Below are 14,061 nucleotides of genomic sequence, written 5' to 3'. Positions count from 1 at the left end.
TGCAACGTGCTTAGCACCACTCCTTTACAGAATTATGAGGGATTACTCATTCAGTGTGATCCATCTTATTTCTACCAGGGGTCTTGGCTTTTCTCAGTATCATTGCCACGGAGGGGGTAAATGTTGCAAATGCTTCTCTAGTTGCCATATGTGCTTCGTCAGAAAGCGTTCCTGTCTCCGAATCTAAGAGGATTTGATGTGCATGTTAAAAGGCAGCATATCATGCCTATCCATGTCAGACTTTCTGTTCAGCGGTAAGGCACTCTGCCAGCACAGTGCTATTTGTGTGTATACTGCAAATAGGATTTCATGATATTAAAAGTTGAATGTCTTTTACTTTCAAACTGCCAGGGGTAAAATCTGTTGCCACTGGCTCTAAATCTTACAAGCTTAGTACTGTAGCTGTCATCAAGAAATTTAGGATGTGATTAAAACCATGATATATTTTGTTCTGTGAAAAGATTTGCTGAGATTTGAAAGCTGGGTGAGGGTGCAGTGGTGTGTGCTGTGTGCTTTGCGTTATACTATCATGTTCTGTCTCCTCAGATCTTCCTCTTGACAGTGTGGCACTGGGAACTCTTCATGCTTCCCCTCTTCCTGCTTCTCCTCATAGGCTGGAATTACTTCCAGCTCTCAACGGGAAGGGCCAGCTACAACCAAGACCTGGTAAGCGATGAGGACTCGTAACTTCAGTATTTATCCAGAAGGATCTTCAAATGCATGCTTTTACAGTGCAACAGTTTGTAACAAGTTAAATAGATCTCAAAGTCAATCACATTTATTCTCTCTGCCCTCCAATGTGCTTCATCCATGTAGATTGTTTTGGTGTGAATTGCCCTGTTTTGGAGCTATCTGCTGTAGGCTGCCTTCTTTTTGACACATGATCCTCAAAGCAGAAGAAAAAAACGTGACCTGGTTACTCAAAAGCACTCCAAAAATGATTCATTGAGCTTATGTGACAAAATTACATTTCAAAATTAACATTGAATTAAATTAGTTTTAATCAGCTTTTTCTTTTTTGAGTGAAGATTCACAAACCTTGAGTGTGAGCAGATTTTAAAACAGTGACTATTTTCTTTCTACAATCTACATCTGCCAACCAAAAGAGTCAAGCAGCTAAAATTACATCGGATGGGAGGGGACACTGTGTTTACAACCTGCTGTGCTGTCACCAGCACAAGCAACTCACCAGGGGTAGATGGACTTTCTCATGTGAGTGAGTTGGTTTGTATAGTTTGGTAAGAGAGAAAACAGTTCCCACATTAAGCTAAGAACAATGTTTTTGGATTTTTTGAGTAACCAGGTCTTGGTGTGTGGAAAGAGACATTGCTGCGTAGTTCTTTATTTTATTTTTTGGTGCTTTGAAAGACTCGAGATAAGTGCCTTCCTGTTTCATTATACTCAGGAGAAGGCAGACTATCACTGAAATAATACTTGTGAATAAAAGAGCACTACAGCTGAGATAAATGTGTAAATTTGTGTACATGTCATTTTTTTTTAGGGGTGATTTGTCCCTTTAACCCAGCGCTGGATAGAATTAATTTCCTTTGGTACACATGGGGCATATATGCAGTTTTACAGTAACATAAATCATTACTTTTTGAGCCACTCCCAAAAAATATCTTTCCCAACACTACAGTCAGTTGTGGCAGCTTTCCACTGTATGCAGCAAGATTAGTTTCTATGTTGTCTCCAAATACAAAACAACAAGCAGCAAAAAGCCACTCAAATGAAGTGACTATGAATACGCGGTGCAGCTTACAGACTGCTGATATTGTTTGTCCACATCTGTAGGTGGAAGACTGTAGGTCTTTCTACGGTGTTATCTTTCCTCTATCTACTCTTATGGAAATTATTCTCACCCTACACATGCTTGTGAAGGTTAATGCTGTTCACACTTCTGACTGCCCCCCAATTTCACTGTGTTGTAAGCCTTCTCACTGGCCAGCCAGGGGCCTGGCCTCCTCACACACCCTCCCCAAAGCGAAATCTCTGTCCCAGTCATTGTGTTTATGGCTGCTGGCTCAAGATGCCATCCCTGGGCAATGTTAAAGCCCAGGATCAACCTCATATCCAGTGTGGAGCCTCTGTCACCCCCATGTGACCCTCTGGCCGGCAATGACACAACTCTGTGCCCAGGCAATGCCACAGCGCGCACCACAGAGGGGTCAGGGATGACTTGATATAAAGTGATCTAGGCAACAACATCCAAATTAAATGTGTTTTTTCTTTCCTCTTTCTGTTTTTCTGTGTGCTTATGTTGTGAAGAAAAGAGATTGCTTTGGTGTGACAGTGCTCTTGTGAGGAAGGCCCTTTTTCACCTCTGCTTTTGTGTGAGGTCACCCCTGTGATGCAGTCTCTATGGAAACAAGCCTCTCCCAATAGGGGTGAATGTACTCAAAGAAAATTTCATTACTAGGTGTTTGTTAAAAATGCTCCAGTGCCCACATGTCCCATTCGTTGGAACTCACCCTCTACCCTTTATTTTCTCTTAGGTGAACATGACCATAGGTGACGACGAGGAGGAAGACGAGAAGGTATTTTATCTTGTCTCCTTCTTGCATTTTAAGGGATAACGTGTTCTGCTAGAATGCTATTTCCTCTCAGTTTCACTATGAATGTAAATACATATTTTAGCACAGGCTGTTTTAACATTTCACTGTGATTTTACTCAACGGCTTGAGCAAAAATCCTTTAAATATTTTTTTTCTGAATAACTAAGGTTAAATCAAACACGGCGATGCGTGCATGCTTGTGGCAGAGACAAACCCGATTCAACCAAATAGCTGTGATTCCTTTGCAAATTTCCTCTCAGGAAATATTCAGACAAAATAAAAAAGCCACACGGGTCCTAGTCAGTATTTTAGCATAGTCACAATGACAGCTCTCCGAAGCTCTTTTCCATATTTTCATGCATTCAAAGTCTGTGAAACAGTTGTAGCACGAAGCTCTTTGTTCTCTTCCTCTGGGCGCTCAGTATCAATCCTGAATGCAGTGCACATAGTTTCTGCAGCACTTTGAAAATCTACAAATCCAAACCGCATCATTAGGTAGATTTCGAGTCCGCTTTTGGGGACAAAATAAGTCGATTTTCTTATGTCATCCTTTTCTAAAGGGAGAAGTTAAACTGAGGATGATCTTTTAGAATCAGATACAGTAACAAACACATACCGCACCCCAAAAGGTTATCACTTATCTTCACTTTTTCCTTTGTGAGAAATCATAAATAATAATGACATTGCTTGAAAAACAGAACAACAGGAAATCTTTAAGTAGCCTGAAAATTATACTTCCCACAGCACATAATATTCAATTATACTCAACTCGCCGTTTTTTTAGTACAGAAGGGAAAAAAGTTAACAGGGATGTGTATTATTGCTTTATGGCAATGAAGTGTGGAACTAACGCAAAGCCTCCAAGCAATGACCCCTGTGCTGCGTGTCTAGGCCCAGGATTCATATCCATAATGCGCTCAATATATTCTGCAGTGATGACCAGGGGCTACAAAAAAAGCCAGCTTTGTTTAAAAACACAGGCACATCCTGCAAATCCTGTCTGAAAGGACGGGCTAATTCACAGATGAAACTCGCGTGATATGTCTGCACATACAAAGTGGAAAACCCACACTTCCTATCACAGCTACTAACAGGCAAACCGAGGCTTAAACAAACAGCGGTGACACTGAGAGAATCCGGCATTTTATCCACATTGAACTGGGAACTGAATTGACCAAATCATCATTACGTTACGAGGTCAGAAAAATCATTATTGGTTTCACCTTGAAACTTCAACACATAAGCGAGAAATGTCTCTTTTTTTTCTCCCACAAACTGCTTTGGTTTATGATTCTCTATATACACCATGTGTTTGCAAACTCAGCCTTCGCCTCTTAAAGCTTTTTGAAAGGTTTTTCCATGAGCCTTCTAAGCCCTTTCACACTCAGAGGAAATGAAATATCTCCTTTCATTTACTAATTAAGCAGTCACCCATGTTTGTTTTAAGCTGTCAGCTTTAATTTAAAGTGGCTTATTTGAAAGTCTTGTTATGGTCTTGCTGTCACTTGAATGCGATATCATGCAGTTAGATCAAGCAGTGTAGCTTTACACACCCTATCAAAGTGTTCTTTAAAAATATTTGGGGTTAAAGAGTGATCAGTGTTAAATTTGATGACTTCAAAGCCTCACTTTTTCCCCACAGTCTCTTTTCCCTCTGAGAAGGTTATGATTACCACTCAAATATGTTTTTATCCCCCCCTCTTTTTTCCCCCTTGAGGAAGGAAATATGTAAACCTCAGTCAGAGCGGCAAGAATGTGAAGGCATGACGTTAAAGAGAGACGAAAGGCAAGGCAGCATTACAGCAGGATAATACAGAACAGATTCTCTGCCTGTGAACAAATCTGTCCTCAGGGAAGAAGAGGGCTTACAAATTATGTGTGGCCAAAGTGACTTCCCTTTGGCCTTAGGTATCAATGGAGCACATAGACAATATTTAATCATAACATAAAGAAACAGAGAGGCAAAACAAGTCCATAGATCTCCAACAGAAACGAACAGGGAAGATGAAACAGCCTGTACACCCCCCCCGCGCCCAAGTCTGAGGTTGACTTGCTCACAGAACCCAGCCCAGGGGAGTTGGTGGGGGGGTGAAGAGGTGGTTGTGGGGGTGCTAGACTGGGCTGCGGGGTTACTCCATCACTCACCCGATAGTCCACATTCACCGCTGGGTCTCCTTGAGCACGCCAGCCAGACAGACTGCCCATGTCGTGATCTGTGATGTGCACGTCGTGCTGCATGTGGACCCAACATTACATTAAAGCCCTATCTCAGCAAATTGTTTGTTAGCTTGTTTCAGGAACACAGGTGTTTTTTGTTTAGAGAGATTTTGTATCCATGTCAGGGAAAAAAAAGAAAAAAAAAGATTCAGTCTGAGAATTCAAATTTGGCACCGTTTATTCTAATTAAAATGATGCTAAATGAGCTTTTCCCCCCCCCCAGCTTTTGATAGCGCCACATGTCTGTGAGAGCATGTTTACCTTTATGTGGGAGATCAAATTGGTTCTCCATTACGGCACCTTAAAAGGAAGCTTTTACAATTTTATCTGAAATGAGACTATGATTTCACACAGGTTTTCTAATCAGTAGACATTTAGGCCTTGTTTAGTCCATTCCCAGTTCAGTCATCCTTTCCCATTTAAGAGGGAGATCTTTTATTTATTTGTGTTTTCTTCGCGCTCAAGTACATGCTTAAAAGAGAAATGAACAAAGAATATCATCACATGATTAATGTAGGAAGGACTTCAGTTTTGGTCGCTAAGGAGATGGAGGATTTCAGGAATCTTAAAGCAGATGAATAATGATAATCACGAGAGCTCTGCCTCTTGATGCATACTTCAGAGCACATCTATTTGTCTGTTTTTTCTTTTAGAAATGAAAGCCAATATGGTTTTCTCTCTTTTTCTTTTTTCTTTTGGGGCCTAGATTTACCTCGCCTGCGTATCCATTGTAGATAAATAATGCTTCATATCTCATACTGTAATATATTTGAATTCCAAGTCATGTAATTGGGCTGCTTAAACAAGTTTAAATGGAAATAAGGAAAGGAATGCCTAACTGACGAGGCTCCATATCAAATGAGCTATCATTTGATGTGTGGCTGTCTAAGTCCTGCAGGAGCTTACCAACACGGTTCGTAATGGCTTTTAGCAAACTCTGAAGATGTTCCGCGCCTTCAAAATAAACTTGAAAGCGTCCCCAGTCGGCTCAACTAACACCTGATGTGGAGTAAAAGACACTCAGGATGGTTTCCTCTGTTTCCCTCTGCCGCCCGGTGCAGTGGGGTGTAGAGCAAAAATGAAGCGTGCACACAGATAGTCGTCTTTCCTCATAATGAGACCGTGAGATGTTAATCTCGCAGAAAGCATATTTGTGATAGTTTTTCCTTTTTTGGACAGTGCTAGGCCTTCAGTGTCTGTCCAGATCGGAGCCCAGTGGGGGAGGCTCCGCTAGTGTGGGAATTGCTCTCTTCCTGCGCCTTTCGTGGAGGAGAGTGGGCCCAGCAGTGGGGAGTCTCTCTGTGCTGGCAGACAGCGTGTTCCCAGGGGCTGCCTCATGAAGCTCTGATAAAGGCACTCTGTCTGCGCCCTGTCAATGCACACAGGCTGCGGCTTCAGCTGACTTGTAACACAAACATATAGACATCCTCAAGCCTCCTGTTAGGGTCCATTAGAGCAAGCCCACCACCCCCACCCCTCAACACTCTCATCCCCCTTCTCACTCTCCCTCTCCCACACTTCTCTCTGTCATCATTCCTGTCATTATTTCCTCCTTTTGATGTGAGCCTCCTCAGCCCTCTTTAGCTTGTGTTACTCGTGTTATCTCTAGTCTACTTCTCTGCCCTGGAAGGCTTCACAGTTGCCATTATTTCCAAGTTTGATGCAATCATGTTTGCTTCATTTCAAGACAAACAGCCCAATCCGCTCTCGTTCTGACTTATTGCTTTTCCACCTTGTTTATTATCTCAATGCATAAAAGCAAATAGCGCGCTTTGCGTCGTGATGGTTGTGATAATATTCGTGTGTGGTATTCTAAGCAGGTTGAAGTGTGTGTGTGTGTGTTTTGTTGTTTTTTTCCCCATGCAGAGAGAATGTTAGGATAGGCTAGGAAGCTTGTCAAAACGTGTTCAGACTTGTCCTGTGCAGGTTCCTGGAATAAAATCGCTCCTAAGTTGTGAGGCCCCTGCACTTCTTGTCTAGGTCGTCTAGTCTGCCTGATTGCAGATGGCCATTTTCTGTACTTTTCATCTACCGGAGAGTCTTGATTGTGCTGCACTTGTGCAACAGCTCCATTGTGTGTGACGGACAAAAGCTGAAATCTCTCAGTGCTCTGAAGCTGTTATGTGGATGGCCGAGTCTGTCTCATCTTCAAAAGCATAGTCTGAAGATGTACAGTGTTTGCTCATTACGGGCCATTCAATAGATAAATCACACATAATAGCACAGCAGAGATAAACTGGTCTTTGTCTACTCTGCCCAACAATTGACATACAGTGTACCTCATCAGTGTCTGTGCATTTTTTTTGTTTCATTTTAGGAACCCGGAAAAAAGGGTTTGATTGACAAGATATATATGGTGCAGGAAGTAGTGCTGGCTGTCCAGAACGTTTTGGAGGAGATTGCAAACATCGGGGAGCGAGTTAAGAAGTAATATGACTATTTCATAATCACCTGCCAAATATCTGGATTTTATTATACATAATACATTTAAATTACTAACATTTTATTATTGTAGTGTATACATAAAACTTAACTGGACATGTTATTCTTTTTACAGCATATTCAACTGGTCTGTCCCATTCTTGTCGTGCTTGGCCTGCTTGGTGCTGTTTGTGGCAGCAGCGCTATTGTATTTGATCCCACTGCGATACATTGTACTGATATGGGGTAAGTACCACACGTGGAGAAAAATCGCAAGCATGTTTAATTCACAAAAGATACTTAGTACCCTTTGTTATTTGATCCATCTATACATATATATAACCAAAAATATCCCTACGAATACTATACAAAAAATGAATACCTATATCATCTTTGCAAAACACAACTTTTATTCAGTCTTCCTAACTGCGAATCCATGATTTAATGAAGTACACTAATTTAAGAACTATGCCATCTCAACACCTCTGCAAATGCACAGAGATCAGACAGCTGCAGAGGTTTGCTCTGCCCAGTGTGGGCTGATGTAGCAGAGCCCAGCAGAGGCATGACCGAGGGTTTGTGTGAAAACAAAGCAGAGGTAGAGTAGCAAGCTGTATATAATACATGATGTCCTTGGGCAGTCTGTAGGCTCCTGGTCTAGCCTCTCATTATCTGCTGTAGTCATAGAGAATAGACCGTCATCTCAGTGGTCAGGGAGATATGCTGCCCTTAACAGGCTCTCCTCCTCCAGCTGTAAGCCCACAACCACTGTACTTCCACACTGCCTTCAACACAATCAATACCAAAAAACCACCATATCAAACAAAAAACACACAGTCTGAGACACTCCTCTGCCTTCCCAGTTAACCCCCATCTCTGTGGTTGCAAGGCAAGCCTTTCAAGTTTCTTGCACATATTTAAGTCCTTAGGTTCTTTGTCTGCATGCTGAGGTACAGGCAGTACTGAGCTGTGAATATAATGGTCCCATTACAAGACCCAAGAGATTTTTTTCCCTCTGTGGTATGGAACTATTTGTAAAGTAAATATAGATGTGCACAAAAAGATCAGATTGAAGCAAACAAAAGTGGAAAAAAGTTGTTATAACCGAGTACCTATAGTTCAAATTAAAGTAACTGCTAACACTTTATAACTACTATTAATGAATCGTACATTCGTGGGTAATTAAATATTTTATTCTTAAATGAGATTCAGATGGTTTAGTAAGCTAAAGCTAAAGTTGTTACATGCAAAGATGTTACATAATCTTTCACTTGTTTATAAAATTACTAATGCCAATGGGTTAATCACTGATCTGTTAACCATCTTTATTGTGATTTTACAACGACCTGATGCATGCATGTTCAAAAAACGTTATAATTGATTAATGAATGGTTAATAAATACTGCTTGAGTGACTGATAAACACTTGCCATTGATTAGTTAATGCACAATTGTAAACCCATTAAATGTCAGACGTGCCTAGATCTGTGATTTAAAAAAAAAAATCTTTTCTTCCCATAAAATTTTGATGCTATCACCTTTAAATTTCCTCCTTTTTTAAAACTTTACTTCCTGGATATCCTGTTCTGATGTGTGCGTATGTGACACCATCACAGTCTTCAAACTTGCACACTGAGCAAATAGTAATTTCTAAATCAAATTGGCCCGATTTATATGTCGGGGGGTAATACTGCTGTTTGAGAGTTGCGTCTCCTGGTATAACTCAGAGACCATTATCACCTTTTGTGGAAGAATCCACAGGGTTCAGTCGGGAAGATGTTTAGCATTTGTTTTTGAGAGTTCTACTATAACATCCTAGGATGTCAAAGGGGGGACCATTTGGCACTAAGGTTCTGAAAAGTGATTTGCGTCTCCTGCTGATTCAAATCGTTGTACACCGCCTGCTCTACTGGTGATTTGATAAAGTGGATGCAGCACACACTGCGAATGTGGTCAGGAGTCCTTCTAATAATTACAAATAAACTTTGTTAATAAAGGGTAAGATCAGATTTGAATAATGTTCCTTATTAACAACCGTCCCCAAATTTGTGGTTGAAAGGAATCTGTTAAAGCAGCATCATGTAATGCATTACTTAAACAAGATGGGGAAATTCTGCATTGATAGAGTTGCACAACAGTTTTTTATTATAGGTGTTATTTACAGTACAAAAGTATATAAAACTATATAAACTAGTTTCCTGCATGACAGCTTTATTTAATAATGCATTCCTGTTTTCACAGGCATTAACAAATTTACCAAGAAGCTGCGCAACCCATATAGTATTGACCATAATGAAATACTGGATTTCCTCAAGAGGGTGCCTTCAGATGTTCAAAAGGTAAGGTCCAATTTTACATACAGATATGGAGGGAATTCCCTGAAGATGTCCGCATTATTTGCTGTACCAGAATTCCCAAGTGTTGCAGAGATATATCCTCTGGCTTTGTTTGATTATTAATGGTCACTCGCCTTTAAAGCGGGCCTGGCCCAATTATTCCACAGTGCAACTCCGTGTAGCTGCTGCAATGCCCGAATAAGGAGATGCTCAGATCTCTCCTCAGCCATATTGCCGAGGCCTTGTCCGTTATTAGCAATTTTGCGCGGCTGATTGAAGCGCTGTGACATAAAAGCCAGTGATTGGCTGCATGCCGACAGAGAGGGCTCCTGACGTGCCTGGCTGTTGTGTCAGCAGAGAAACTCTGATGTGGCCCCAGTCACTTCAGGGTGGTAGAGTCAATTAATGTAGTTGCGAGCCCCAGTCGACTTGCTGGGTGCCATATGTGATTACATATTAGCCATGGCTGATATGTCATTTGCATTTACATCACAGAGCTGAGAGGAGCTGTCAGGGTGTTATAAGTGGTGCTGGGTGCTCGGCGCTCTCTGACTGAGGATTTTGCTTAGCCAGGAAATGAAGTGCCACACAATGCCTTTATCTCGCAGGTAACTCACCAGACAGAATAGAGCGAGAAATCCTGACAGTCTGGATCTGGCAAGGCACTCTCACCCTAGTCTGTTTCTCAGCTGCACCCTTGATGTCCTTCTGCAGCAAGCCATTGCTGACTTCTCTGTGATGTTGGAGGGAGCCTGTGTTGTTTGAGATTTGGCTGACTGAGTTGGCAAAACAAGGTGGTGAATACATTTTGATTCAGAATCCTTTGTATGTCTTTTTCCCCCATTGGGATACACTATTTGAGCTTTGAAATTGACTCATTTTCAAATCCCATGGAAACAATACTTTTTTTTTCTTTGTTTTTTTTTAGCCTGGATTAAAAGAGGAACTACATCTTGAAAATAGCCTCAGTCATAAAAAAAGGAAACAAAACACTCTTAAGATTAATCATAAGTACGTTCCATTATGCGCTGTGAAAAATAACCTTAACATCATATACACAGGAGACCCAAAAACAATAAACCACATATTGTTTTTTTTTGTTGACTTAGAACTTCAATCCTCAGATAGGTGTGGACACAGAACACCACAAAGGAGGAAAATTGACTCCTGTCTTTCTTGCAAATGTGACTTGGCAATTAGTGCTTGTGCACATCTACAAAGTCCGCCTCAAACGGGGACTTCTGACAACACAGTGTCTGTCTTGAAATAAGAAGCATCTGTCAGTTCTGAGGACAGTTTCATGTTCTGATGCAGGAGGCAGTCACTTTGTTCCCACATTCCATCTCCCATTCTAATAATGGAGAGCAGCTAATTAGCATAGAGTTCTTACCTTTATTCAACAGATTCACCGTATTGTTTGAGCTCAGCGAGCAAGCTTCAAAGCAAGTTTTCAAATTCCAACTTGTCTTTTCAGCTTACCCTATGATCGGCCCTCTTTGGCATATGATGGGAATTTTGGTGGTAATTTTTTAAAAAAAGAGAAAAATTTGCGTCAGAATAAACCCGATTCTTATTTCGCAAGCACATGCGGGAATTTATGGATGAGAAAATGTATAACATGAGTTAAGTTCCTTGAGTTTAACACTACATATGTATCCAGGAGAAAGAACAAGGTCTTAAGTTCAAATATCACATTTCAGGTCCAGTTTTAGCCTGGAGAAATTAAAGTCACGCCGAGGTTTGCAAAGTCATAAAGAAACTTATACATCAACTTGTGTTGGTAGCGCTCAGCTTAAACAACACTAAACACTTACAAAGTTTTCTTTAGGGGACATAACTTACAGTGAGTGATTATGCAGCTCGCAACTCCTTCACTGGCCTGGCTGGCAGGTCATCTCAGCAGTTGATGTCTGTTTCTAATATTGTGATTGTGGTGCAGAATGAGGGGGGCGTTCACTGGTACAGAACCCTTGACTCTTCAAATCCTTCCTCCCTGTGATTAATCCCCTCTGCTCCTGTGTTTAAAAAATGATTCATTACAGGCGAGCCTGCCTCGCTTTCCCCTGCACCAGCTCTCCTCAGGGGAGCCATTACCGTGCGCTCCACTGAGCTCGGATTACCTGCCTCTGACCAAACTCCTGTTTGTTTTTACAGGTGGAGTACAGTGTGCTGAGAGCGCCCACCAGCCAGAACCAGGCGCGGAAGAAAAAGTAAGCTCCGCGGACACGCTGGATGAAAGGCTGGTCTCTTTCTAAATGTGGCATGATGCAATCCACCTGACAACAATGCTCCAGTACCAGCAGAGCCCCTGACCCCATGCACCCCATCATACCACCCTAACTCTGCTCCCTGCTGCTGAGGGGCAGCTAGCCGCTCTCTGGCTTGTGTGTTTGCCACCCCCCTGACAGGGGCTGTGAACTGCAGCCGCTAGGAGGGCAGCACATGGCGCTGTCAATCACAAGCTTGGAGGCAAAGAAAAGAGAGCATTGCGAGGCTCAGCCTTCATCTTTGGATATAATTTAAAAAAGGAATGAAAAGCATCTGGGGCTTTTTTTCGACTTTGGTAAAACTGAGAAATTTGCCAAATCACTGCAATGTGCTTTTTTTCTTTATATGTTCATTTAATTAAAGGTCACATATATTTTAAATAACTGTGGTGAAATAATATTTTTTGTTTATATTTAAAATATTAAGGACAGAGTACTGAATTTATCTTTTTTGTGGTATAGATTTGCTTTATTTAACGTAATCCTACAAGCACTCCTCATTTTATCTCCGAAGCAAATATAGTCACGAAATGTATTATTTCCAACTTGCTTTGCTTAAGTAAAGTTTTTGTGTTTCCTGTTAAATTCATGTGCAAGTTTTACCTCCTAGCATCGTGTCTGCATCATCAAATGGAGAATCTGCACGAATCCTGAATAAAGAATCTTGATCAGTTTGAGTTCTTGTTTTTTTTTCAATAACTGCACTCTTGTGAGGATGGATTACACCACTTCTTTACTTGAATACACAGTAAACACATCTGATTACACAACACAGCCATTGAAACGGCGCTCACACACCGGCCACTGCTGCGCCTTGGTTACCAAGCTCACATCAAAGCTGTGTGGCTCCAGTGTGCTTCCTAATGTATTGCTTTGTTGCCTTCTCACAATAACAGGGTCCAGATGAGAGAGAAAAAGCTCATCTCACAGAGAGTACTCTCTCCATCCCCGGCACTTAGTGCTTTATATTTCCACTAAAATCACCTGGCCTATCTAATGGTTGCACACGTACACACACATATACACACACACGTACTCTGTTTTTCCATCTGTATTCCCGCAACAGTTTTTCAAAGTCAAGGGATATAGCGTATCATCTCTCAGTGTTCCCGCGCATATTAATTTTAAATACGCAAAATGATCGATTGGCATCTTTGATCATTTTTGATTGTGCAAAACAGTATTTCTTCTTATTTATGTTGCTCACATAAATGTTCCACAAAGTGACTAAAGAAATGTCCTTCAAAATAATTGCATCCTGTAGAATATATGAGAGTACATAAGAGGAAATTAAAACTAGAAATAGCAGTAGTACATATTTCCTTCTTTGCCCACTAGATAAATGGCAGATACTCTCTTTCACAATATACATAGTTATAATTGAAGTTGAGCTGAACTGAGGAGTGGACTCCAGCAATGGAAGTTTGTTCTAACCAATTGGGGGACTGAGCATCACGGCCGGGTCCCCTCCCTCCCACCCACCCCCCCTCTCCTCAGGAGTAGCACGCTGGTGAAAGAGCATCCATCTGTGCTTTGTGAAGAGTTTGATTGGCTCAGGGGGACCTGGTGGAGCCCCGGGCTATCTCTTTTGACAGGCTGATAGAGACATCACTGGGCTCTCCCAGGAGCTGCCACCAGGGGTCCATTTCAAAGTGAGAGGGTGTGGAGGTGACCCTGAGCTTCTGACGAGCTAAATCCCACACACTGGCTGAAACCCTCCTACATTCTTGGCTCCACTGGGGCTTGGCGGGGAGGGGGCTGATTTTGGCTGTGCTGAGAGGAGGGCATCGCGGGGAGGTGTGTAAGGGGGGGTACAAGCAGTTCCAATGCAAAACCCGATGAAACGTCCCCAAGAGGTGAAACCAATTAAGCGACACTCCCAGGGTACTTTTAAGAGACATTACAGCAAACAACCGGATTTCATCTAAATATCTGACAGAACATGTGAAAATAAGAATGTGACATATACGGGGCCAAAAACAACACGGTTTATCTAAAATAATCGCTTTGGTTAATAGCACTTAGTTGAAATGATGTGTCATTTGACATATATATTATTATAAAGATAAATTCTTCCAGTTACGAGAGGTCCTGTGGGACTATGGTTGCCTGCCTCCAAGCTGTCAAATCTTTGAATCTGTGGCACTGAGGTTGTGGACTTGGATGTACCCTGTATCATTCATATTCAGTGGATCATACCGAACAGTCTGACAGGGATTCAACAATTGTTGATTCTACTTTGCATGCACCGGTGCGCACTCATGCT

At 41.7% G+C, this 14,061-nt stretch overlaps 1 protein-coding gene across 1 annotated transcript in view; it reads left to right on the top strand.

Annotated features, from left to right (window-relative positions):
* mctp2a (multiple C2 domains, transmembrane 2a) overlaps positions 1–12,472 on the top strand; it is a 32,661-nt gene extending 20,189 nt beyond the window's left edge. Inside the window, exons 18-23 of the mRNA XM_005470781.3 lie at positions 547–666; positions 2,496–2,537; positions 7,090–7,199; positions 7,330–7,439; positions 9,434–9,531; positions 11,683–12,472. Of these exons, the coding sequence (XP_005470838.1) occupies positions 547–666; positions 2,496–2,537; positions 7,090–7,199; positions 7,330–7,439; positions 9,434–9,531; positions 11,683–11,742 (540 nt within the window). The 3' untranslated portion in view covers positions 11,743–12,472. The remainder of the gene's footprint in view (positions 1–546; positions 667–2,495; positions 2,538–7,089; positions 7,200–7,329; positions 7,440–9,433; positions 9,532–11,682) is intronic.
* Positions 12,473–14,061: the final 1,589 nt, after the last annotated feature.

The sequence above is a fragment of the Oreochromis niloticus genome, linkage group LG7 (genome assembly GCF_001858045.2).
Source record: "Oreochromis niloticus isolate F11D_XX linkage group LG7, O_niloticus_UMD_NMBU, whole genome shotgun sequence".
NCBI lineage: Eukaryota > Metazoa > Chordata > Actinopteri > Cichliformes > Cichlidae > Oreochromis > Oreochromis niloticus.
The sequence above is the reverse complement of the archived record's forward strand: the minus strand, read 5'-3'. Positions and strand labels throughout refer to the sequence as shown.